Source organism: Urocitellus parryii, chromosome 6, assembly GCF_045843805.1.
Source record: "Urocitellus parryii isolate mUroPar1 chromosome 6, mUroPar1.hap1, whole genome shotgun sequence".
NCBI classification, from domain to species: Eukaryota; Metazoa; Chordata; class Mammalia; order Rodentia; family Sciuridae; genus Urocitellus; species Urocitellus parryii.
The window spans coordinates 105,570,350-105,597,589 of NC_135536.1; the positions used below are offsets into that span (position 1 = coordinate 105,570,350).

Below are 27,240 nucleotides of genomic sequence, written 5' to 3' on the forward strand. Positions count from 1 at the left end.
ATCTCTCAGTCCATAAGTGGAAAGGCCAGGGTAGAAAGAAGGTGTTCTCAGTGGAGTGACTAGACTAGGGACAAAGATGTAAATCACTCTTCAAAGGGTCAACATATGTACTATTATATCTAATGTTAATTCAGACCTGATTAAGCACTGATGGATGTCTCAAAAAAATTTTTTTTAAGTAGAGAAACAAAATTGGTGTAGCTGCTGAATCCATGTGTCTAATTTTTTAAATTACCAAATATGAATTATATAAATTAGCCTTGATTTCAACTAACAAGCTGTGAATATTTTAAATGTATGAATGTATTTCTATTACAAAGCAGTTTTAGAAGATTTGTTCCATACACAGGGTTTCACTGATTGTTAAAATTATTTAAAAGCATTTGAAGAAAACTGAACTCCAGGTCTACTTTCGCAGATTTTCCAAACATCCATCCATCCATTAACTTTTTCTTCTAGTAAATGCTATTTGTAAATATTATCTTCTTAGATTCCCCAGAGCAAATTATAGAGTGGCTGGATGCTATTGTAGGTGCTTTGCAATGATCTATTTGCTGATCTCACCCATTTTTACTGTGATTCACTTGAATGGGAGAGAAAGATGGGAGAAAAAGCAGTTTAGAGAACTATATCTAGTAGGTATTAAAAATCAAGACTTGAATCACATAGTATATATTTATTTTCAAAAGAATTATTTTTATTTATAAATTATTATATACCTGGACAGCATTAAGAAATTATATGGTTCTCAATTCAAATTGACGGCAAAGTGATTTACTTGAGCATGATGTTGCTTTGCATTTCAAGTGATGTGGTTACTAAGTACACAAAGCCAAGGGGCTGTCTATGAATATGGTACTTTTAAAATAGTCTCTGCTTCCTGGAGTACCCAGGCTTCCCCTCTACCCATGCACAAATGCATTCATACTTTTTCATCTTTAATAGAACTGACCCCAGCACTTAGCTCACTACTGGTGGCCATTTGGGTTTTATCTTTTTCAGATCCAGCCATCATCCTCCTCTGCCAATTCCACCCATCATAGGTTCCATAAATGGGACATAAATCTCAACGAAAGGATACCACAGAAAGGGTGCTTAAAATGAGACTGGGGATTGAATCCAAATTTTGCACAGTAAAAAGAAAGGGAGATTCTTCAAAACCATAAAATCATATGTATTAAAATTAGACATAAAACTAACCACCAAAATGTAGAGTATTTTTTTAAAGTGGTAAGGTGCCTTGCATTTGTATATGACTCAGGCTGAAAGAAGAACCTATTATGAGACAGAAATTCCCCTTCGGCCTCCCTTCACTTTAATAACTCCATTTACATGAACGCAGGCTGAGCGCTCATATGAAGCAAAGGGACACACACTCCACTGAGACAGATGGAGCTCCGCATTTCTTTTCAGCTCTCGGCCGCTGGGTGACATTTGGCCAGTGCACTTTTATGATGAGCAGAACAAGTGCTCCCCTGATTATAAATGTTATCACTGCCTCTTTCCGTTTGCCCAGGATGCAATCCAAATGGTAGTGGAATTTTGTTGTTAATTAAACAAAAACAAAACTGAAGGATGAGATGAGAGTTGCTCAAATGAAGATTTATTACTTCTAAGCATGAAACCACTTTAAGCCTAAACTTATTTGACAACTAACGCAGAGGAAGGATTTTCTTCTTTGGTGAGTTCAAAAGGCCTGATTTAAAAACATCAGTAAATCAGCCAACAAAGAGAATGTTTCTCTTTTATGGTTGCTTGTTCTCTCCTCCCTTGTCCACATGCAACCTCATATCCAAAAGCTATATTGTAAAGAAAGTGTTTCTGTTTTGCATGAAAAATCTAATTATACAAACTCTTACATATGGAACCAATTTAACTATTAAAACTGAGAGGCAGCAGGGAAGTATTTAATAAGATTCTGGGCCAGGTTTTTTTCCTTTAAATCTGATATGGAAACATTTACGGCATCCCTCATTTTCCCACAGACTATTTTCCTTCAGTTAAAATTTGCACCAAAACAAGATAATTCCATTAAAACACAGGATATCATGATATTGGGAATGAAATATTCTTATTGTCCAGATACTGCATGCTCTGTCTCTGGCAGCTGAGCTTATAGAAAAATTTCATTGCCAGTACTTTGGAGCTACTTTTCTCAAAGCACAATGCTATGAATCTATTATTTTATGGCAGCCAGAGGTCACTCCAAGACAAAAGTGCGAACAAGAGCTTTTGGGGAGGGGGAATGTGTGAGATTCTTGTGATTCTACTAGTAAGGGATAGTTTGTAGTAGAACTTCACTTTATACTAGAACTATGTCAAAAGCCTGTGTTCTATGTAACATCAACATTAAATTATGAGAACATACTTTCCTTATTGTTTGGTGGTTACTGTTCATTGGTGGTAAAAATCAATTTAAAATGTCTCAGCCTCTGTTTTTTGAATTCAACACAAACTCCACTAAATAAAATGCATGAGGAATGGCATCGATATGCCACAATTAGCAAAAGCTCTTATATAATTTAAGGGAAAATAGGAGAAAATGTCTTCAAAAAGGCTATTTGAGTAATTTTACACTTAGAGGATTAATGAAATGCAGGAACATCTTGAAAGTTTTTTTTTTTTGCAGGGTGGGGGTGGGGTGGGGGACAGAAACAATAGATTTCTTTTTACATAAGAACTCGCTAAGAACTCTTTAACATATTTTTTCTTCCCAAATGATTTTTACATGCTTAAGAGCGTGTATCACAGGAAGGTCTCTTCTCTTTTACTATATCAGTTGCATATTCTGAGAATGATTAAATCCCATTCCCCGCAAGCCTCAGGGGAATAGAAAGAAAATTTGCTTTAGGGCACATCGTACAGAAAGATTTCATCTCAAGCAGCTCATCTTAGCACCCACTACGTTTCGACCTGTTAATAATTAATAAAAGAGATGCCACCCAATCTCTAGTGAAGAAAGGCAAAGCTCGGTGATCCGAAAGTAAACCCAGTTTAGATGCCAAACTGGTGTCCTCCATCCTGGATTGCTACAAAATCCCAACGTAGCAAACATTTAACGCGCCTAGGGCGCCCGCACAGCTGGGCAGAACCCACAAGACAGACTGGGTCTGCACCATTGCTGGGTGTTCGGGAGCCCTGTCTACCGCCAACAGATGGGGCTTAAATCCCCAAGCCCGGCGGCTGGGCCTGCGAAGCTGCTCAGGCAGATTATCCACTGCCCGGAACCAGCAGACGAAGGAGCGGGCTGAGTTTTTCCGGGGCTGTTTGCAACAGTCTAAGAGGGTGTCTCGGTTTCTCAGGGCAGCACAGGACGACTTCCTGCACACCTCCAAACTTTGTCTTTCCTATCAGAAACTTCCCTGACTTGCTTGCCACGGCTCCTTCCTCCTCACCTGAAAGCACCTCGAATCAGTCTTCCCACTAATCATTTCTCCCTGCCATCCGGCTACTAGCCAGGCTAAGGAGTCCCGGTCAGGGCGTAAGGCCGGGTGCGCAGGATTGGCCTCGACTAACCCGCGCATGTCGGCCCTCACCACGGTCTAACCTCCGTTACTGCCAGCGAATCTTGTGGGCTGATAAGTTGCCTTCCCACATCCATTTACAAACGTAAGTATCAAGTGGGGGGTGAGCTGCGGCCGACGAAAGCGTCTTGGCAAGCTCAAGGCGCGGGTCTCGCTTGGGCCGCGCGCTTTCGGAAGTGGCCGCGGCGGGACGCGACACCGACCCGCCGCACTTCCCCGGAGGGCGGCAGCTCGGGCGCTCAGAGCCGCTGGACAAAAAGGGCCCAAGGCCTGGGGCGCTAACCAGTCCCCGGGGTGACACCACGAACCATTCGCACACTCTGCCGGGCCTGGCCACGGCGCCTCGCCTCCCCAACGTAGGCCGGAGCTGTCCGGGGTGCGGGCTCTGGGAATCGGCCGCGTTTGCCCCCAGCAGCCTAGACCCTTTCCTCTCTCCGCGAAGCGCGACACTCCCGGCAAACTTTCTTTTGGGAGCCCCGCCGGGTGCCAGGCGGACCCAGGCGACTGACAGAAGCAGACGAGCACGGAAAAGGGGGAGGTGGGGGGGGGAGTCCAGCCCGTGCGCCTTTGCCCCTAACAGGAGGCAGGCCGATCCCGCGGCCAGGCTCAGGTGGCGCCGCTGCGTTGGCCCAGAAGGCCCTGGCGGGGCTCCGTCGCCCAGCCCCGGGCAGTACGTGCGCTCGGGCAGGCGCGCCCACCCCTCCCCCTGCGCGCCCTCCTCCCCGCCCCCCGAGCAGCCAGCCCACCCGGCCCCGGCGGGGCGCCCGGGCTCACCTTTCATCGCTGCGATCACAAAATACATCATTTAAGCCGCGGTGCGGAGAGCGCAGGGAGAGCGGATTGTCCGACCCCGGAGCCCCCTCTGCCGCCGCCGCGCCGCAGCCGCCCGAGCCACAGCAGCAGCTGCCGCAGCTGCCCGCCCGCCGAGAGCCATCCCGAGCCATAAGAGGCTCCATGTGACCGGCTGACATCACGGCCGCCGCTCTGTTTACACCGCGCCCCTCCGCTTCCTCTCGGGGCGGGAGGCGGGAGGAGGGAGGCAGGCGCGCCCCAGCGCCGCGCCCCGCCCCGCCCCCGCGGGCAGGTGAGCTGCAGCGGCTTGGCGGGCCCACCCCGGCTCTGCGCGGCCCTCGGGTGCTCAAACCCCCAGCCTAATCTTCGTATGCTTGGTCACCTGTGGCCGCCCGGGAGCTTTCGGCGCTCAGCGCCCAGAGGAACGCGCGTCTCGCTACTTTCTCTCCCAACTCCGTGTGGCAAGAGACGCACAACCTGACGCCACTCTCTTCCTTTCCCGAGCCTTAGCCCCTGACAAATAGTCCAGCCTTGGGGAGAAAAAGAGAGTCTAGGGGGCTGTTTTTCCTCTTATTTTCCCAAAGTGCCCCAGCTCTGTTGGAAAGGTACAGCCTCCACTACGCAGGTGGAGAACGAAGCCACTGGGGACCGGTTCGAGGAGAGGAGAGAGCAGTGAGCTCCTCGTAAGTCTTTCAGAAGAAACCTTGCTTGGACGGGGGGGAACTCCACCCATCCAACTCTTGGTAAACCTCTTCATACCAACATCTGAGGTCCTGGTTTTTCCCCACCCTCCGTCCCGCGTTCAGGACCACCAATACCTGGGCGAAGAGCAGAAAATTGTATGTGAGTGACCTAAATGAGCTCCAGTTGCCGGTTGATTTGAGCCACTAAATTCTCAGACTTGTCATATCCAGCTCACTCTCCAGAGAACCTGTCTACAAGTAGAAAAGGCTCTAGTTTTCATACCGTAAAGATGAGACATTGTATTTTGGACCAGGGGGTGGGGGGAGTCTCTAAAGGCCAACTTTGCGAATTTTAACTTGTAAGACTTAATTTCTTCCAAATTTTGAAGCTTAATCCTTTTTACTAGTCTCATGGAAACGTAAATTATGACATAATTATTATACAGATGAATTTCCTTATGATGAATTTCAGATGCTACTGAACCTAGAATCTGCATTATTTTAAACTTTGGTCATTGTATCTATAGTATTGAACATAACAGAGAAAGATTCTCAACGGTACCTACTGCTGTTCCTTCCTTCGAGAAATTTCAATTCTGCTTTCTTTTCTGCTGGTTTGTCCTCTTACAACTTAAAATATTAAATGGCTATTTCTTTTTATAAATATTAAATGGTCATTTTTTTCCCCATACAACTGAATAGCCCTTGTCTGAACTGGGCCATAATTTAAAACACATGCAGATAATCAGCACTGTAGAAAACAAAAATTCACACACTCCCCACCCTCAACCCCCTTTCAAGGCAAAGTTAAGTTTTCCAAGCATATACACAGTGCTCTAATTTAGAAAGCCAGAAAAGTCCATTGTCTTTCAATCCAACTGTGGCTTTATAAAAAAAAAAAAAAGTTTGATCTCAGATAAATCCATCCCAGTACAGTTTTTTTTTCCCTTTAGAATACTTTCCAAATAAAACCACCAAAATAAGAAATTATGAAAGTGTGAAGCCAAGACCTACCCATGTTAATTCAGCTGTCCAGCCATAGCAAAGTGGACAAGAGTTTCAAATGAATTAACCATACCCACTGTAATGTTTACAATTATGAAATTGAATCACACCATGTTCCCATGATGCAACTATATCTCCCAGTGAAGCAACGCCTCTGTTACATGGACACCATCATTCAAATTTGGTTCTTGATTTCTTTTGTGCTAACAATTAGAAGAAGGAAGGATAAGACCAAACTATCCTGTTGGTAGGTCCTGGATCCAATTTCCTTTTTCTTATATTGTTAAAGGATGAAAAAAAAATCAGAGAATGCATTTTCCTAGTTATATTCTTCCATACTTGATGTAAATGAATTTGGATGTACAACTCTGAGAATTTACAATGTCTCTTTAAAACAGTATCCAGCTTTAGAAAATAATGCTTTGAAAATAACCAAATCCATTAGCTCTAGCCTGGCTGTCAGACATCTGACTCCAAGGTAAATAGTCTTACATCACTAGTAATCGGTATTTATTTCCAGACCATTTCAAATGAAATCGGTAATGGGGAGTGACATGTAATGTGACATATGCTCCTGCAATTACAAGTAGTAGAATTATTTTTCCTATAGAAATGTCCTCAATAGTAATATAATCTCATAATACTTACTTGAAATATTCACACATTTATTCAACAAAGACATTTCCAGGATAATGTAATACTGACCTTGCCCTTTTAGAAACGTATTTCATTCGCATCCTACAACTAATGAGCAACAGAATTTCAGATATTAAGTCCTAACCTTCCTGTGTGGCTAGATGCTATTTGTAATTCATGCCTCTATTAAATGTCTTCAGCTTTTAACCCAGGGTATATTACTTCTTTATATTAACATATGCTCTCACAAAACTTTTAAAGATGAGAGACTGTTTTTTTAAAAAACACTTGAAATATAAATTTTCTTTGAAATTATTGTTTCCAACCAAACAAATCAGCTAGGAATGAAAAAATCCATATCTACTTCCAATAATACTAAATTAGAGCCATAAATGATACATTTCAGTAAATCTGTACCCATTGTATATTAAAATACAATAATATAGAAATATGATATAATATTAAAATAAGACAAGTGTGTAGGAATAATGATGGATTTTAGTAAAGGATCAGAGTACTACAATGGGGGAAAACAATGCTAAGCAATATATTTTTTCCATCTTTTTCTTTTTAACAAGTGTACTGAAAAAGAAAAAATAATAATATTGCTACGTGAAGATAACTAAACAGGATGGGAGTTCTTTACCATGAATAGGAGTGTGTTATATATTAATTCCCAACTTACATTTTTCTGTTGGCTTTTTCTCAGGAAAAGAAGGCACACAAGTTACTTATAAAGACAGGTAATTTTCCTGAGTCCCCCAGAGCCCCACATGGTGTCCCTGTGTGCTGGATTTCATAGTGGATCTGGTACTTGGCAAGGAAGTAGGGAGATACTTCTGATGCCAGATTGTTCCAAAATGCCTATGGGGTTGGGTAGGGGGGAAGCCTGGTGCCCTTTTGCAGGTGTCTAGACTGTAATATCATTAGTAAATTGGTACTAATCTTCCCACTTTCAGAAGAAATGATACTTGGCTTTATGGTAATGTATTTGGTTTTTCACCACAAAGGATCTGATCTCATAGTATACCACCGTGAATTACACATACAGTGTGCTATTGGGGAAAATAGTGTTTATCCCAAGTCTCCTAGGATGAAGATGATTTTAAAGTTTTAAATGCATGTGAAAGAAAGCATTTTGGTTCTGTCTTGCCCAGGCCCTGTGTCTCTCTCTCCAGTGTGTGGCAGCTTGCTAATTCAATTAATTTCTTTCTAACTGAACAAGAAAGGGATCAGTGGAAGGTTAATGTGGTCCTAGGCAGCTTGATTCAGCTGAATCGTTGGCCATCCTGCATTGTGATCTTTAGGAGTTGGACCATTCTATCCAAAATAGAGCCAGGGGATGAGGTTTCTTATAGACCAAATGGGGCCAGATCCAAGAGTTCTAGAAAAATTACTCAGGAGATTACACAGAAGGCACAAACTTAACTACGTTGATCAGAGCTTTGCTTAATTTTGAGTCCAGAAGCAGCCAGTGTCCAGTAAGAGAGGGAAACTCCTTATTTAGGAGTGTTAAGGGGCAGGGGATAATCCTATAAATATTATCTTTTTCATAATTAAAAAAATTTTAATAGACACAATATCTTGATTTTGTTTAATTTTTTTAGAGAGAGAGAATTTTTTAATATTTATTTTTTAGTATTTGGTGGACACAACATCTTTATTCTTTTTTTAAAAATTTTAATGTGGTGCAGAGGATCAAACCCAGTGCCCCACGCATGCCAGGCGACCGCGCTACCGCTTGAGCCACGTCCCCAGCCCTTGTTTAATTTTTTATGGGGTGCTGAGGATCAAACTCAGTGCCTCAAACATGCTAGGTAAGCGTGCTACCACTGAGCTACAACCCCAACCTTTTTCATGATTTTTAAACTAGACATAGATGTAGATTTAAATTTGCATGCATGTATACATATGCATAGTCCACGAAATATGTTGAAATAAACTATTTTGGTAGCCAAAGACATCTTTGATTTTATACATACCTATTCACATGCACATATTTCTCATAAGCAATCCACAACCACAATTATTGAGTGCTTATTATGTGCCTCCACTGTGCTGGAGAGTCAAGCAACAACTAGACCATAGTTCTCATCTTGAGAAGCTCACCCCCCAGCTGACCTTTGCTCTAAAATCCCTACAGAAGTCAGTTCCCAAAGTCAGTGAACACTCCTAAAGAAGGCAGAGTGTTGGGTTGCCCATTGGAAAGATGTTTGCACAGCAATTTGCCATTCAATTGATAGATGGCTGCAAATAATTAGTGTGGCGATTAATGTAATGGAATGTTGGAGGTGAAAGATTTGGCAGGAGAGAGACTGTGATGCAGGGATTCTGAGATGTCTGAAAGCAAGTATTTCATTCACCTATTAGGAAATCCAGAGAACTGGCGTATGTTTTGTAACCATCTCAATGAGGAAAAAGGGTAGAGTTCACAAGGCCTACAGAACTAAGCAACTCTACAGAACAGGTAGGCAGCAGGTGCCTCACTAGACACACGCCTGCCAAAGCAGCAAGCAAAAAGACCAGAGGCAAGAGCACCCTCCATTCTGTCAAGTTCCCATGGGCTATGCAAGAGATGGCAGTGGATATACATATGCATATATATGTATATATATATTATATAGTATATATAATTAAGGGAATTCAGGAAATATGTATGAACTCCGAACCTGGAATCCTGAACTTGCTTCACTCTTGTCACTAGCTTTCTATTTTTCTTTGAGCAGTTATTACATCTGGGAACAGCAGGCCCCTTCCTTGCCTGTAGAATGAGGTCGTGAGAATAGGCCTCAAGGTGCTCTTGTGCCCAGACATCCCACATCTGCTTTCAGGAACACTGTCATTCCTTTTTCTCTGCTGTGCCATCTCTATTCACTTCTCGAAGGAGTCTTCTTTATTTCATTGAACTTTATGCTATGGCAGAATGAGCTATGGTTGGACAAAGTTGGGCTCCAGACCAGCCTTCATCCCACTCACTAGCTGAGAGATCTTGAGCAAACCTTTGTTTCATCACAGGTGAAATAAGGAGAGGAGAGTGTTGGAGGGCCACTAGGTGGATTAAATTAGACAATATATAGAAAGGACAGAGTGATTTCTCTTAGTAAGACTTACAAGGGAACTGCTTCTACCACCCCCAACCCACCTGGATCTAGGCATTGTTATACACACAAAACCTGTACCTGGCATGAAATACTGACCCTTAATAAAGATTTGTTGAAATGACTATAAATATGCAATTTTGCTAAGCTTTCTACAATTTTCAAACTGTAGTGTGTGTGTATATATATAAAACAAATATTTATAAAGCACCTGCTAAGTATTGGAGATCCAAAAAGGAATAAGGATTAAGGTTCCTCTAGGCCCAAGAGGACTTGTGACATGGCAGGTTCTTTTTACCTCTCTTCCTATAAGAGAGCAAGCTCTCTTCTAATAAGCAACAACTAAACATCTTCTGTGTGCATGATACTGTTCTAGGACAAAGAGAAGGAAGAAAAATATCAAGATGTCTGTCCTTCAAAGAGCTCACTATCTAGCAGGAAAATGAATGTAATGCTTATAACGTAAGACAGAATGTGAGACACATATTCTAAGTGTTCCTGAAATAAAGTGCTATATAAGCCAAGAATAAGAAAGGTTACTCTGTGCAGGGTTAATCTTAAGCTTTATAAGAAGGATTTCATGGAGGAGGTAGCACTTAGTCTAGACCTTAAAAGCCAAATCAGGGTACAAACAGGAGTGAAGGGTTTTTTGGAAGAAGCATAGAACATAGATAAAAGAAAGAGACAAAAATGTCATTTTTCATTTAAGGAAAACTAGTAGTGAGGAGGTTCACAGTAGCACAAAATACATAGAGACCAAGAGGGGAGAACGTCCCAAATACAGACTGTAGCCATTTCTCCTGCCTTCCCTCATAGCACCCAGTACAGAGATCTTCAAACTATACACATTCAGAGAATGACTTTTGAAAAAAAAAAAACTGAGAGCAAAAAAGGGGAATTTGTGCTTGAGAAAATAAATCTCTTTGCAGCTTGCCTATTGCATAGTCTATTGTAAGGATTAATAGTTGGTTTGATAGTCATAAAGTTAAATTACACTTAATAAAACACATAGAGCAAAAGAGTTCCACATCACAGCACACTGAGGAAGAATAAAACTGGAAATGGGTGTTATTTCATCAGAGTGAAAAGCTAAGCAGAGCATTTTAGGATGAGCAAGATAAATTGAATGTTATTTGATTTTGTATCTCATCCATTTCTGTTCTGAAAATTATCTGAGACAGTTCTATTAATACAGATGCTTCGTATATAGGCCATATTTTATTTTTTAAAGAACTATCTTAAAATATATTTTCAAATAATGGAGAAAAGATAAGCAGTTACAGATGGTTTTCCCTATTTTTGTCATGCATGATCAAGACTGCAGAGTAATGTGGGCTTCGTTGGGAAATCCAAGTCTCGCAGCTAGAAGCATTCCAGGAGCAAACGCTGGCATTATTTTGCTTTCACAGAGAAAATATGTTCCTGTTCAGTCAAGCAGAGTAATCAATTATTCTGCATTATGAAATACTCATTTTATAACTATTGACATTTCAGACAGTTGTGCCACATGTCAATAGTGGTTTTGATGCTCACATTCAAGCTGCAGCTTATAGGATGGGATTCATCTGGGCTGACAGTGTCTGATCAGAAGTCGTTTCTCTTCTCTCAGAAGTCCATCTATTATTTATGCCACAGTCCTGCATGGTACGAGTGTTTTTTGAGCACTGAAACAAGAACAGACTTGACTATGTATTTTCTTTTTAATAAAAATGTTAAAGTCCTCTAAATATGTTAGATTCACATTAAAAAATAATCATCACTCTTTTGAATGAAAAACTATTCCTACGTTTTGTGGGATGAAGGTAAATTAGGCATTCTTTTCTGAAGCTCCCACATTCACATTTGATTTGTTGTATCTAGTTAAACCTTATGTCCCCAAAGGTAATTTTCTGAAATCAAAATAGCTTTCCAATCATTATTCAATACTGCTGCTACTCCCTCTCCTACTGGTTAACCATCTCTTGGGACTTCCTTGTGGTATGCATTTATTTCATGTTCTTTTAAAGATTTCATTCATCCAACAAAATTCTATACTTTTATTACTCTAAATTTATAGATGAGGCAAGGCAGGCACAGAGAAATTAAGTGACTTGTCTAAGATCACAAGACTGGCAACTGGTGGAATCATAAAAAAAATCCTAGGTAAACTGGTTCTGGGGTACACATTCCAACATTATGCTATGACTTTCAAAAATTTTTATAATTTTCCTTTGAATTCAGCATTAACCAGTATTTTTTAAATAGCAAGATAACTTCTTCAGAAATAAAAAATTACCACTCTAAGAACATCTAGGCATCTGTGCAAGAAATTCTTTTATCACTAGCAGGGTTAGCATGTGTCATTATGAATTATTGCACAATTTAGTAAATTATTTAATTACTACTAATGAAGAAACATACTGTACATGGTTGTAATTATCCTGTTTGAAAACAATGTTGCCATTTGTATATTTAAAAAACACTTGCTACATATTAACTCTTGAGAGGAGGTTTTTTTTGTATCTTGGAATAATTAAGCAACACTAAATATTGATAATGGAATGTTAGATAGGATTGCAAGGAAACTAAAATATATAAAAGCTAATACTGGCATTTCTAAAAGATTCCAAATAGGTTGAAAATATAAAACACAACAATTTCATAATTCACACTATGAAAAAGCACAAAAGGTCTTCACCTCAGCAGCAAATTGTATCTTGCTGCTCTTTTTGTAAATCACTTTTGCAACATATGCCACATAATATAGTATCTCATTTGTCTAGTTAAATCACCTAACAAATGGCTTTGATAGCAAAATAATATTAAATAGAACCATTTAATTTTTATGCACTTTTTGTAAATTGCTGTATGCATTTATTAAGTGACTGTGATCATTCATACACAGTTTTTTTTTAAATTTGTACAAAAACATACTACATACATACCCTTAAGATGTGTGGGCAATGAGTTTAATTAAAATATAATTTTTATTTTTTATGGTACTGAGAATTGAATCCAGGTGTGCTCTACCACTGAACTATGTCCCCAGTCCCCCCTTTTATGTTTTTTATATGTTGACATCTCTTTTTTCTATTTTATTCATCTATTTATATATGGTGCTGAGAATAGAACCCAGTGCCTCACGTATACTAGGCAAGTGCTCTACCACTGAGTCACAACTGCTGCCCCTCCCCAGCTCTTTTTAATTTTGATTTTGAGACAGGGTCTCACTAAGTTTCATAGGACCTTGCTAAGCTGCTGAGGCTGGCTAAAATAATTTTCAAAATGTCATGATACATGTGAGATGTACATTATTGAGAAATATTTAATATGCAGTATTGAATTTGTTGTAAAGGCTTATGTATAATAAAATCTTGGAAAGTCCAACTCACCCATTAATCCAAAGGTTAGATACATGTTCTATGATGAAACTGGCTTTCATAAGGTAGACTATAATGGTGATTTGATTTATAACATCTTTGTTCCTTGAAATATAATAATGTGGCAAAGCCATTATAAACAAGGAAGAATAAAAAAAGGTAACTGCAAGAGTTGGGTGATACCCCAAAAGATCATGTGGTAGGTCTCCCTGCTTCCAAGGACATGAGCAGCTAAACCATCCATGTCTGACAGTTGCCTATCATTAAATAATCATATATAAGCAAGATAAGTGATATTATCATATTTGCTCTGTTGTCTGTTTTCTCTGTTATCCCAAGGTCAAGCTGCCATTTAACTGGATAATTTAAATCAAATAAAATTTTGTCCTCTTATGAATAATGCATGTATTAAAATTATAGTTCCCAGATTTCAGCACTTGTCAAAAAAAACAGTAAAAAACTATTTCCCGTCACTATGTTAGATTTAGGTATCACAAAACAAGAGGCAAGAAAACATGTTTTATATGTTCAGAGCTAACACTGCTCAATTTATCATGTAATATAAATTACTAGATAGGGTTTGTTTTACTCTCACAGTAGCTTATCAACTAGAACTACAGTAAAGCACATAGGGTACTGTTTTAATGTCTTTTTCTGTGATTACTATGGCCAACTGGAAAAATCGTACTTTGATTCATCCTTCAGATCTCCATTTTTCATCTTCTTATTAAAATATAATTTATAAGTAGTAAAACTCATTTTAGTGTAAAGTTATTTGTTTTGAAAAAGGCACTTAATTTTATAACCATTAACACAAAATACCTCTCCCCCAGCATTCTTCTTGTGCCTCTGTAGCCAACTTATCCCTCTATTCCAAACCTTGGCAACCAGAAATCTGTTTTCTATCCCTATAGTATTAGCTTTAAAGAGTAGTATTTCAATAGAATACCACATTATGGAGTCTTTTGACTTGTTTGTTTATTCATTTTTTACTTCTGAGCACAATGCATTTGGGATTCATCCCACATTGATGAATACATCAATATTGATATGTTTCTATTTATCAGTTTGCTTATTCATACCCCAACTGGAGGACAATTAAGTTGTTTTCATTTTTTTTGAAAGTTATAAACAAAGCTTCTATGAACATTCCTGTACACATTGCTATGTGAATATATTTTTTATTTTACATGGGTAAAAGCCTAGAAGTGGGATTATTAGATCAAATGGGGTGGATGCGTGAAATTAATAATAAGAAATGGCAAATGCTTTCCAGATGCGCTGTGCTATTTTGCATTTCTATCAGTAGTCTATGGGAGTTCCAGTTGCTCTACATCCTCCTCAGCGCTTCAGTTGTCAGGTACTTATTTATACACTGTTGGTTCTGGTTATCTGCTATTATTAAGTGCAATAAAGTCACCAGGAACACTGAGTTAGTGAATATGGAATCACTGCTCTGGAGATGCAGGTCTCTGCTAGTCTTTGCTCAGAGCAGTTTTGTCAACTGATAAATAACTTTGTTTTATGTGGTTCTGGTTAAAGACACCGTACTTAACATATTTTGTGAACACTGAACTCACAGTCAACAGTATTATGCTTCCTGGATTCTTGGCTGGAGGATGCTTAGCTGATACAAGGTTTTCTCCAGGAGGTGCATCACAGCCTTCAGGGTTTAGGAATGCCCTTCAACAAGTGCTATCCTTGGGAGTCATTTTAAACAGTGAAATCATCAGCAAAAATTACAAAAATTAGAAAAATGTAGCATTAAATAGACTTAGAAAGGGTATTTGTTTACAATAATACAGGTGAACCAGGAAGGTAGAACGTTGTTTTGAAGACATGAACTGGGATGCTTTGCGCATGCACCTGCCCGCCCCGACCACACAGAATTCACCAATAATAATAATTGAACTATCCGTCCATTTATTTTTACAGTCCTGGATCTCAGTTTTAGTGGGACTGACTTCAGGAGGTCTCCAGCAAACCCTAAACTTCCATCAGGGAAGCTTTGGGCTCCTGTTGGCATCTCCTCCTTCCCTTTCTGAAAACCTGATTCTTCACCTTGTTTTTGGTAATCAGTTGTTATCTTTTCTGTTTTCTTCACTAGTCTCTCAACTCTAGTGCTAGGAAACACCTTATCTGTTTTTTTTCCCTTATGTTTTATGCTATAGCTTACCATAGTGTCCAGAACATTCGGGTGTTGGGTAAATATTTGTTGAATACGTGAATACTTCATTGAAAGCAGAATGTGTGGTGGAAAAAGTTCTGTTATTGGAAAATCTAGTTTCCCATCCCAATTCTCACACTTATGGACTGTGTGGGATTGGTGACTTATATTCCATAAACTTTGGTTTCTTAATTTATAAAACTTAAAAAATAACATCTATCTCTAACTATGTTTTTAAGACCTGCAAAATCAGGCAATAAACTGGGCAGGTGATGCACCCCTGTAATCCCAGTGACTGAGGAGGGAGGATGGCAAGTTCAAGGCCAGCCTCAACAACTTAGCAAGACTCTATCTCAAAATGAAAAAAAAAAATAAATAAAAAGGTCTGGGATACAGCTCAGTGGTAAGGAGCTCCTGAGTTCAATCCCCAGGACAAATAAAAAAAGAATCAGGCAATAAACATGGAAACGATTAGTGTCTGGGGCATTGTTAATTATTAATAATCATTGCATTGGAATGGTTCATGAACTACAACTAGACTTTATAACTATATGAGCAACATAAAATATACTGATGAACAGTGTGAACAGTGAATCAATTTAGTCATCAAATAATACCAACTTTCCATGTATTTGATATTATGTATTTAGAGCACCCAAATAATTAAGAGAATTTTTCACTTGCAAAGTGGATGTTTTTGTACTCCATCCACCTAGCCACACTCTTCAGGATCAGAATGTGTCATCTTAAAAACTCTGAGTTTATCTATTCTATTTCAAAGATATTTGCTGAATGTTTAAATATGATTCTTCAATAATAGGCTTTATACACTCTGAAGACAAGTTGTTTTTTTTTTTACTTTTAAACACTCCTAAAAACAAATAAATTTAATTAAGAATCATATTAGAATTCTGCCTGAAATCTTTCCTTGCAAAGATTTAATGTGTTCCTTGTGATTTCCAGGCAATAAAAAATTAATAATTTTTACAAAATTACCTCAATGTTCCCATGTATGATCAAGACTAGCAAAATACTCTAAATGCTAAAATACAGTGGAAAAGAAGCTTCATAAACAATGCAATGGTTACTTCACTCAAAATTTACGCCAATGATTGCCTTACAAAATTATGATGATCAGATATGATTAAGTGACACTATTTAAGATTATTAGTCTTATATATGCAAAACATGATGAATCACCGACAAAGCAAGCTAATGGTAGGGAGGGAGAGATGTCAAGTTTGTGTATTCGATTAGAAAGCAGAAGAGATTAGTAGAACTATAGAATTAATAATGATTATTGTGTATGAAACCTCCATTATTTCTTAACTTCCATTTATATTAACTCTTCTGGAGACAACATTTTTTTAAACACATAAATTCTCATAAAGAACCTAACAACAGGTCTGAAACAAATCCAGGGTTTAAAACATCATTTGCCGACAGGCATCCTCCAAGTGTGCTCCGCAGAGGCACATCGCTTCTGATTATTTCCAGGCTATTTTAAATGATCTTGGACAGGGCTACTGAATGACTTGTCAGCGAACAGGAAAACATTATGACACCACTTCTCCAGTTTTCTTCCCAGAACATGAAATATTTGCAATTGTTCTAATAGAATCAAGGCTAGTTTATAAAAACAAGTTATGCTTCACTCTAAAGCTTTCGGTTTTAACTGAGGGAATGCTTCTAACATATGGCACCTGGGCTCTGACTCACAGCAACCTTCAAATTCTGGCCAAAATGTCTGTTTCCTGAGATTGTGTCTGATCTGCCTGTGCATCCCTGGTGGGGCCCAGCAGGCATTAAATAAATGCTATTGTTGGAACGAATGAATGAATTAAAGGGTTTCTAATTATGAGCTACAAAACTTCCATCAACAAAATAATCCCAGAGGAAAGCTGCAATGTACTTGGAATTCTTATCTATGAAGAGTTCTATTTTCAGCTTCTGTACAATTTTTTTAAATCATTTATGCCCAACTTGGTCTTTCTTGATTTTTTTTAAAGCAATGTGTGAAAAACACAGAAGCATTTTCCAGAACATGAAAGACAAGTTCAGATCTTAGAAAGTTTCATTTGTAAGCTTGTATGTGATAATTATTTTAAAATCTGTTAATCATCAGATATTTTCTAGAAACAGACTTTGGGTGAGGCACTACGTGAGATGTTTGAAAAATGAAGTTAAAAGAAAGGATTCTTACCCTTGCTCACGTACCACAAATGATCATTTAGACTAATAGAAGGTGTACAGTTTTCAGTATACCCATAGGTAAGGCAACTGGCTGTCTAAAGTGATACTAACCTAGAACTCTCATCAGAGGAGTGTGAATAATGGCTAATTTTTTTTCATAATTAGAAATCTCTCACTTGAAAATCTTATGAAATGGAACAAAGAAGAAAACAAACCAAAGAATAAAAAAAGAAAGAAACAACGATTGACAAACATACCACTAAATATCTAAGAACCAAAGTTCAATATATGTACTTAAAAGCATCCTTCTGTCAGTCACTTAAAGGCTAATTTATGGTATGTGAGACATCATTCTGACCACCTTGGCATATGTAGAGGTCCACTATATAGAAGATATGAGGGGAAAAAAGCACAGCAGAAAGGTATAGAGAGTTCTGCTTATGTGAGCAAGGAGAAACAATATAAAAAGAAGAGTTAAACATGATAAAACTTATACATATGAACTCACAAAGTATGGTGGTATGGAGCATTTAGCATAGGGGCAAACACCCAGTCATACCTGCAGAACTTCTGAGGACATCCTGTATTACAGCATACTATACACGCCATAATAATTAATGTTTATAATGACTTTGAATCATTAAGAATGGATTAACCTTGAACTCAAAGACAACAGGGACTTACATAATATATTTTGAAAGCCACCCCCCAAAAGTGAAGTAGTTTAGGCACTTAGAGAGATATATTCCAGAATATTAAGTTATATGGATATCTCATTTTCTGATAATGCCTATGTGATGCCTATGAATGCAGCATTGGTATCAACACCTCAAATAATAACCCTCATTACTTAAGACCTTACAATCTGGGACTTGGATTTTCTAGTTTCAATAAGAAATTCTCTGAAGCCTATTGGAAAAACAAAGTGCTTTCCATAGTAGAATGTCTGTGCTATACACAGATATTTTATTCAATTCTAATTTTAGCCAAATATCAATAAAACCAAAACCATTCAAACACTCCCCCACACCTCTATTTAGAGTGAGAATGCTTTTGTGAATGTTTACTTGAATTATGAGTGTTCAGGGCTAAGGTTTAAATATATATCATTATATTAAGGTTTTTTATAATTGCTATTTATGTAATGATGTTTAACCTGCTGGAACTCTAGTGAAGGAAAGGCTAGAAGTTACAGTAAGTTCGATGGGAAATAAAAAGAGGAAGAAGAAAAACATAGGCAGGACTTCGCATTGTGTCCACCCCGTGCAGGTGAAGTGGCAGGCTTCTAAAACAATGCTTCATACATGCACACATACGATGCCAGTACTTTCTTCATGGCTGCAGCAAGTCTTTTTAATAACTGCTAGTCTGGTTCCAGGGCAGCTGCAAAACATCCATGAACACTAGTTAATTTGTGGAGGCATGGAAGCCGCCACCTTCCCACCTGCCAGGCTAGATCCACAGTGTGCACATACCACAGTGGCAGGAGCCAAAGTTTGGAGAAAAATTTAGCTCCTGCCTGGAAGGAGGAAGGAATAGTCATTGCTGGGAATGTCCTGGATATTTCCAGGAGTTTTGGACTTCTGTCTCTTTTTACTTCACTCATTGCCCAGCCTCCCCAATAATGCTTTTTGTAGTGAAATCACCCTAGCCACCTCCAAATTGCTACTGAATTTTATTATTATTAACATTATGTTGTTGTTGTTGTTGTTAATGAGAATGCAATTAAAGGGTAAGATGTGACACCAATGTTCAGCAAGTGGACAGGATGATAATCCCCACTCACAGAGGGGTAAGTGAAGCTCAGAGCAGCCTTCTGGTTCAGCGAGGATCACACACTAATGTAGAGCTGGGACTCTAACACAGGTTTCTGATTCCAGGTTGCTACATATGGCTTCATGCAATGTATTGAAAACCAATTCCTTGTTCTTTAGGAATTCACGTTCTGAGGAACTCAGGTTGGCAAATACAAGAAAGTTTCCGATAGGAGGAGTTTTGCAAGAGAAACACAAGGCCGTCTACTATTTCTTCAGAAGACTTTTTGTCACTAATTCTATCTTCCCCTCCATTCATGCATTTTTATGTTATCTATTCATTCCTGCCACAAGAGGTAATTTATATGGCTCTTTAACAACACGGTATCAATCATCAATTATGTTTTAATCAGTTGAACAATCTACAGAAACTAGTTCATATGACATATAGCACAAGCTGGTCAGATGATGGTTGTTTTATAGTCTCTTATCCTTTCAGTGTGACAGATAGATGTGGAGTATTTACAGAAGGAGTGTGTGTCGGGGGGGGGGTGCTGTCCATCATAATATCTGCCTAAGAAATTGCGAACAAATTTCAAAGTTAGTTTTTTTCTTTTCATGGCTATGTTTTTTCATGAATCTATTTTAACTTTCTTGTGCCTTTTAATATCCTATCCGTTCTGAGGAGAGAAGATCCAGGCAGGCTGTATCACATGTGTTTGTTAACAGCATAAAGCAGGGCTTCCTAAGACGAAGTCTAAAACTAAACTTTCACATTGGAGGGAGGCTCCTTTGGCTGATCCACTCCACAGAACTTTGCTTTTAGCACCTTCTGCCTGGTATGAAATACAGAATTAATTTAGAAAAGAATCACAGTCGGTTATATTGCCTTTCAAAAATTATGTTATTTGGCACGAGGGCTTTTGAAATAAGACACTTGAGTATTTAATTAGGCGAAATAACATGCAACATTCCTAACAGGGACTTTGGAGGGAACCAAAATGGAGTAGCTAAATGCCTTAAATATAAGTCTCAGGTAGAGATACAGACGTTTCCAGGAATAAAATCCTCAAGTCTGCTTCCTGCTCAATGTTCTGATCATTTGGTCACACTCTAGGAAGGGAGAATAAATATCTACCTGTGAAAAGTCCATGAGATGGAAATGAGGTGGCCTACCTTTCATCATTTGCAATGATCAAAGACGAAGCCACTTATAAAAATACCTGCCTTCGCAAAACCCGCTGCATCTCAACCAAAAAATGAGAAGACACAGAAGAGGTTGATAAAAAATGAAATCGTGATACACTAATCCTTATTCTCGCACCAAACTGGCTGCCCAAAGAAGGGTCTCCACAGTTGCCTGATGAAAGGCACAAATCATGGACTACCCACTGGGGCAGGCAGGGAAGAGAAGTGAGGGAATGGCCTCTTCTTCAGAGGGCTGAATGGCTGGACTCTCGCGAATGAATAGATAACACCATTGGAGAACAGACAGTGGAGATGAAAGTGGAAGCCAACGAAAACAGAAGAACGGAGGAAAACCATCAAAGGGGTAAAAAATAACAAAAGTCCACGGACCGGTGTGATCAGCACCCAAATGTTAAAATTGCAGCTCGAGAGAGCTGTTTGAAGCTGCTAAAGAGATGTAATACAATCTGGAATGAACAGAAATTGCCATCAAACAGAACAGAAGGGCCACCAAGAGACCTTAAGGAAGGGCAACCTAAGGGAACGTGAGCCCCGCAAAGAGCTCACTTGGCAATGTCCTTTTGAACATCTCAATCATTCTGAAGTGCTGTGTAAAACACACACGTCCATGCGCATGCACATACACACACACATGGACCAGGATCTGCGGGGCATTTTGAAGGGAGGTGCTCGTCAAAAGTCTTAAATAATGCAAGGCAATGGCAATCCATCCGATCTTCCACTCTGAGGACCAGGAGCAAAGAACAGACGCAGGTTTCATCAAAGCAGCCTCTAATCTTTCTAGCACATCTGCAATGTCCATCTCACCAGGGGTGACCTTCTGAGTGAACTTTGGGAGAGATGTGCTCTTTGGTTTTGTCTGGGTTGCAGTTTAATTCAGCAGGAAGCAGGCCGTGGCTGGGAACCACAGCACAAAGAAAATCACGGTAAGGAGGTGAAAAATGTGGGACTGATCGACAATAAGTGAGATGAAATAAACGACTGGTAGTTTTTTATGAGACCAGCAGAATAAAAAAAAAATATGATGGGTTATCAGTTTTAAGGCTCATTTCCCATGGCTGTTACTAAGTAGGCGATGATAGAAACAGCACAATTGAGCAATAGCATCCAGACAGAGAGAGAGAGGAAAAAAAAAAAAATAAAGAATCAGGGAGGCCTTTTAGAACTGGGTCCAATCCAGGGCAACCATCCGGAGAAAAACTTTGAATTTCATTCAAGTACAATGTGAGAAATTGCATAGCAGAGAGAAAATACAGAGAGTTTAAAAAATCACTCTGTTCTGATGCAAGTAATTGTTGATAAGCCCCTCAGAATTGGGAGGGTTTTGGTTCACTTAAGATGGAAAAATCAGAAGGTGATCAAAAGTTGTAGTAGATCGAGATAAGAAGTCATGACACCTAAAGTTTATGAGCCAGTGGTCTTTTCTGGGGTAACCTCAACAGAGTTTCAGACAAAAGGGAGGACGGAGGTATTTTTAAGTACAGACAAGTAAAGGGAATTTGCATTCAGAAGTAAATAAAATTTCTCTTCCCACATGATGATCCTGACACTGCAGGGCTGGGGATTATTACATAGAGAGTGGGAATGGAAAATTTCTTCCTCTTGAATAGGTTCAGTCTGTCAGAGCTCAAAAGCTTTCCAAAGGAGTCTCCATGGCAAGAGTGACTGGAGTTTTGTTTTGATTTCTTCTCTCCCTAAATGTTGATTGGTCGTTCCATATCCTACCATGTTTATAGCATGGAATCAGCATCGGAATAGGGTACCAGGGGAAGGAAACAGAGATTTAGTTCCTCCTAGTGTTAACCCTCCCGGGGAGTCTTCTGCGTTTGTAAATTACCAGAATGCTATCAATATGAAAATGCATTTTTTCACCATTACATTCTGCATTTTCTTTTCCTTTGCCCTGGTAGAAAACAAAATCATCAACCTCAAAGAATCTTAAGTTTGGGGGAAAAAATGAAGGATGGAGTCTTCTCTGCATGAAGGTCGGGAGAACTCTGAGCACCTAGTAGGTGCTCAATAAACACCACCCAACAGGCCAGGGCTGGCTTCCTCTGACAGCTGGCCAGAGACGAAAACTGCTTTGGGAAACCTGATGAAGAGACCCGCCTTTCTGGCAGAGCCATCCTCACTCTTTCATCACTGTACTCAAAGATATTACTGATGTTGGTCCTCTGGTTTTGCTGCTTTTTTCCTCTGACTGGACTAACTGAGTCTACTCTGCTCACTAGCTGCCACTTCAGAATCCTGTCACGCAGCGGAAGGCCAAAGGACATTTTCCCCTAAGTCCTTTTAACTTCCTGGCATTCCGTTTTTCAACCCCACATTAAAGGTGCTGATGTTTCATCCTAGTCCTACCAGCCAATGGGTGGCCTCAAGTTAGACTAGGCAGGGCTTCTGTCAGCTCTTTCCCTGTTGGGCACAGGGAGAAGGAACCCAGAAAAATGTTTCCTCAAACCCATTTTCTAATTCTCCCTTGGATGCTATCACTGAAGTTCTGAGATCATTTATTAAGAAACAGACGCATTCGAAACTAACATACAACAGATGTCAACCTTGGGTCACTATTGGCCAGCAAGACGGATTTCTTACAAGTTCTCAAAATTAAATTTTTCTTCTTGCTTGCCTTCCTCCCTGACCCCTGCTCTCTCTCACCCAATGCCCAATCATCGTATAATCCATCAAAGCTGGTATCCCAATTCTGTTTCTTTTCCAAGACAAGACCTGCCAACTTGAAAAACAAAAATGAATCTCCCCTAATTTTGGCATGCTCCTCCAAGTCTCAACTAACCCCAGGCAGAAACTGGTGGAGGTACGCCCAGTTGAAGCCTGAAGTTATAGTCATCATTTCTACCTCCTTTGGTGAAAAATCCCCTGATATGTTCCTGAATCCTCACTCTTGGTGGATTGCTGGGCCAAGCATTAGCAAACCCAGAAGACTTGCTACTCTCTGCAGTTTGTAGAACAAATCATCTGGCTGGTGAGATTTGAGACCCCTCTGTACCTATAAGAATCTCTCTCTGTCTCTCTGTTCTCTCTCTCCTCTTTGTGTTTTTACCGTCTTCAGTGGTACAGTAATTTCTGCAAACATGAAATTAGTTTATATGTGAAGGGCTTTGAAATTACTAATTTCAACTAAGTTAAACCAGAGGGCAGAGTAGTCCTCTAGCACTTTCCCTAGGGACTATATCTGTGATTCTTGAGAAGGTTCTAATGGACATATTTTATTTTCGTTCAGGGTGACCTCACTAATCATTGTGCAAAATGCCCTTTATTTTCTCTCCTTAAAACAGAACAACTGTAATGTTCTAGACATTTTCTAGGGAAGAAAACTATAATTTGTGTTTTACTTATCTTTAAGGCCACGATTCAGAAATTATTTTTTAATTCTATTTTAAAAATAAAAGTGTAGGTGAAGGTGATTATATCTTTTCAAAGTCAGTAAAACAAATGTGTTGCATAAGTCATTTCAATTCAATTAAGAGAAACAGGTCAGATGCTAAAATACTAGTAAAATCAATTATGAGTAATAGGTCTCCTGTTAACATGTATCACTACAACTGCCTCTCTCATAATATTTGAATAAATTTACATTTGTTTCATATCTCTGTGTCACTGACCATTAAATTGTCTTGTTCTCCTTTCCTTTATTACATTTTTCTCTGGTGTGCCTTGGAAATGACACATGGTCTAAACCTTATTTAGTGAAGAATTTTCAAAGAGAGAGAAAGGAGGCAAATTGAAAAGAGCTTTGGAGTCGGATCCAACTTCAAATCCTCTCCTTTTGCTCATCAAATAGGCATTTATTATCCATAAATGGGGCTAAATGTACCCTCCCCATAGGCTTGTTGAACAATTTCATTGCAAACCTCTCTATAAGACGCCCGCCCCAGCACTGGGGTGGTTTTGAATGAAGGCCTCTTTCATTTCTCTTTGAAAACCCCTAAAAGTTGTTAAAATGTAAGAGAGGATAATAATTATGAAATTTCAAATTTGATGTCTTATTTTCATGTTAAGATTAAGGTTGCAAGGATGCCTAGAAAAGGGATGTTAAAAAGAAAATCTTTCTCCCTTCATTTTTTCTGTTTAGTGAAGGGATGCTTGCAAAAATCACTATTAAAGGGAAGGCATTGTGGGACAATAAGTTGCTGCTGCAACCTTGGGAGCCTTTCCTTCAGACAAATGGGTGACATCTGACATGGGGGCGTTCCATTGAAGAAAGAATTTGACATTGATCTGTATTATAATTGCAACATAATATAAAACATAAAATTGACATACATATAGGATGGAAAATAGGAAATACTTTTAGTAGATCTGTGAATAAAATTGGTGCATTATTTTCTCCTTTCTAATTTCCTTTAATATTATTCTTTTTTGCTTCTTTTTTATTATTAGTTGTTCAAAACATTACAAAGCTCTTGACATATCATATTTCATACATTTGATTCATGTGGATTATGAACTCCCATTTTTACCCTGTATACAGATTGCAGAATCACATCGGTTTAATATTATTCTTATAATGAGGTTTGGACAGTTAGGTGGAAAGTAGGGAGTTCTGCGATTAAAGAGTCATCCTTTTATGTTGATGGACTACTTGGGTAGAAAGGATGGAAGTCACAGGGAGACTTTCCTTCCAGCAGGACAGAAGGAATACCAGTGTGGAGGATGGGGAAGAGGAAGGCAGGAGAGTTCCAGAGGATGGGACACCAGCTAACAGGAGCAGCCTTGGAGCAAGTGACAGTTGGAGGTGGGGGAGAGGGTGGAATAAACGGAAATGGGAAAACTGCAGAAGCAAGGTAAGGTAAGTGAAAATGATACCTCCAGGAAGCTCTGGTTATTTAGGGAAGACATTATTATTATTATTATTATTATTATTATTATTATTATTATTATTATTGCGGGGGGAGAGCCAGGAAGTGGTGTGTTTTTGAAGAGAAGAGGCATCACAGAGTGCAGTCATGAGAAGGTCTCAAGAAGAGCATTGAGAACAGAGGTCACATACAAAATCTGGCTTCAGAAGGGGCAGCCTGGCACAGTAGAAAGAATAAGGTCTTCAGGGCAGGGCTTCACAGGTTCAAGCCCATCTCTGCCACTCCCTAGCCAAATGTGCTGGGCAAACTGCTAACATCTGGAACTCAGTTTTCTCAATGAAAGAAACAGGATACTTGATATTCACAGTTATCATAAGGTTTAGGTGAAATTATGCACACACATACATGCATAAAATGCCCAGAACATAGCAAGCTCTCCAAAATGTACCTCTTCTCCATAGGGAAAAGAAAGGTAAGAACTCCCATTCTAATTTAAGGAAATTACTAAAGTTATAGGTTGTGATTACATAGAGGTTTATATGCTCATGGAGGGACAAGGGCAGCCTTCCCTGGGAGCTATGGGTTTAGGAGCTGCCAGTGCAAACGGAGCAGCACTTCCCCACAGGCCCACTCTCCTTCCTAGAATGTGGCAGGGGATTAGCTGCCATTCATTATCCACCGTCACAAGTCCTAATGCTCTCTCATGTGTTTGTTCATCTTAGGGCTGGAGCCCTTGGCTAAGCTGATGGCTCTGATTCCCGTATTTTGAGTCCGGTAATACTCCATGCTTACCATGCTTGGGGTCAGGGGATATAGATAAAGGGGCACAGGGTGGCTTCTATTCTCTGCTGATCCCTGGGACTGGCTGACTGTTTCTAAGTCCTGAAGGTTTGCCTATCTCATCTGGGAAGCTGGTAATAGGAAAGAATAACACAGCAGCCCATATCTCTAACCCTCACCTTGCAACATGTGTAAAATGGGAAAGGGAGGGAAGATTGTCCCCCAAGTCTCCAGGGATGAGGCTCTAAGGGCTTATCGGGAGCTCACAAGGCAGGTAACACTGTCCTCGGGGCTCTAGCAGCAGCCAGGGAGGAGAAGGCTAATAATGGGATTTGCCTTTACCCAGCAAAACCTCTGAGGAGCAATCTCTGGTAGGCGGAGGAAGAATGTGAACACATGAAAGCCGAGGTCCAGGAAAGCTGCTCCCTGCCAACCAGCTCATAAGGAAACTGTTTATGTTTTCTGTTTGCCAAAAAAACCCTTGCGCATTGCTGAAACCTGTTTGTCCTGAACTCCTAACAATCAGCACATGGCAACCAGTTCTCCAGATGACAAGTCCTTCTGTTAACCAGTGAGAGGACACTCTGCTGGGGTCCTGCCGCCTGGAAACCTGGAGCTGCTTGGAGTCTGTGGATGGGGGTAAAGACGGGCTGCTCCCTCTCTCTCCACCTGCCTATGTGCTCCTTCACATGGGGGCAGACTATAAGTGTTATTATTATGGCCATGTCTCATTTGTGTGTATTTTCTCCCAAAAGTTCTCTTACTCCGGGGGAAGCCAACACACCTCCACATGACTCTTATAAAACTTGATATGAAGAGGATTAAAAATACATTAGAAATATACTCACCCACATAAAACACTTTATATCCCATTTAATGTATGCATACACACATGCACAAATGTGTACTTGTGGCCCAGGGATCAGAAAGAGCAAGGCAAATTAGAGACCATGTGAATTGATTATGTTAAACAATTCCATAAAAGTGGTGATCAAATCCCATAAGGGCGTGCATTCCTCCAGGGTGGTGCTGTGACGTGTCCTCAGTGTATGTGAGGCCAATCCTAGTGCCTGCACCTGTTCTCTCATCTCTCTCACCTTGTTGTTATTAAAATCTCATCTCCCATGCTTGCCAAGCACTCTTCTAGTTGCATGAGGGCTGTTGATGGTTGGCGAGGATTGAGAAATTTTGACTTCTGTTTGTTGCTTTACTGGTATCTCTTG

At 39.6% G+C, this 27,240-nt stretch overlaps 1 protein-coding gene across 2 annotated transcripts in view; it reads right to left on the bottom strand.

Moving 5' to 3' along the window:
* The window catches only part of Rora (RAR related orphan receptor A), a 677,922-nt gene that overhangs the window by 91,321 nt on the left and 559,361 nt on the right, over positions 1–27,240 (bottom strand). Inside the window, exon 1 of one of the 2 annotated variants that reach the window (XM_026384867.2) lies at positions 4,299–4,428. The exons of the other annotated variant lie outside the window; for it this stretch is intronic. Coding sequence (XP_026240652.1) covers positions 4,299–4,329 — 31 coding nt within the window. The 5' untranslated portion in view covers positions 4,330–4,428. Of the gene's footprint in view, positions 1–4,298; positions 4,429–27,240 lie in introns of those variants that run through there. 2 annotated transcript variants of the gene reach the window in all.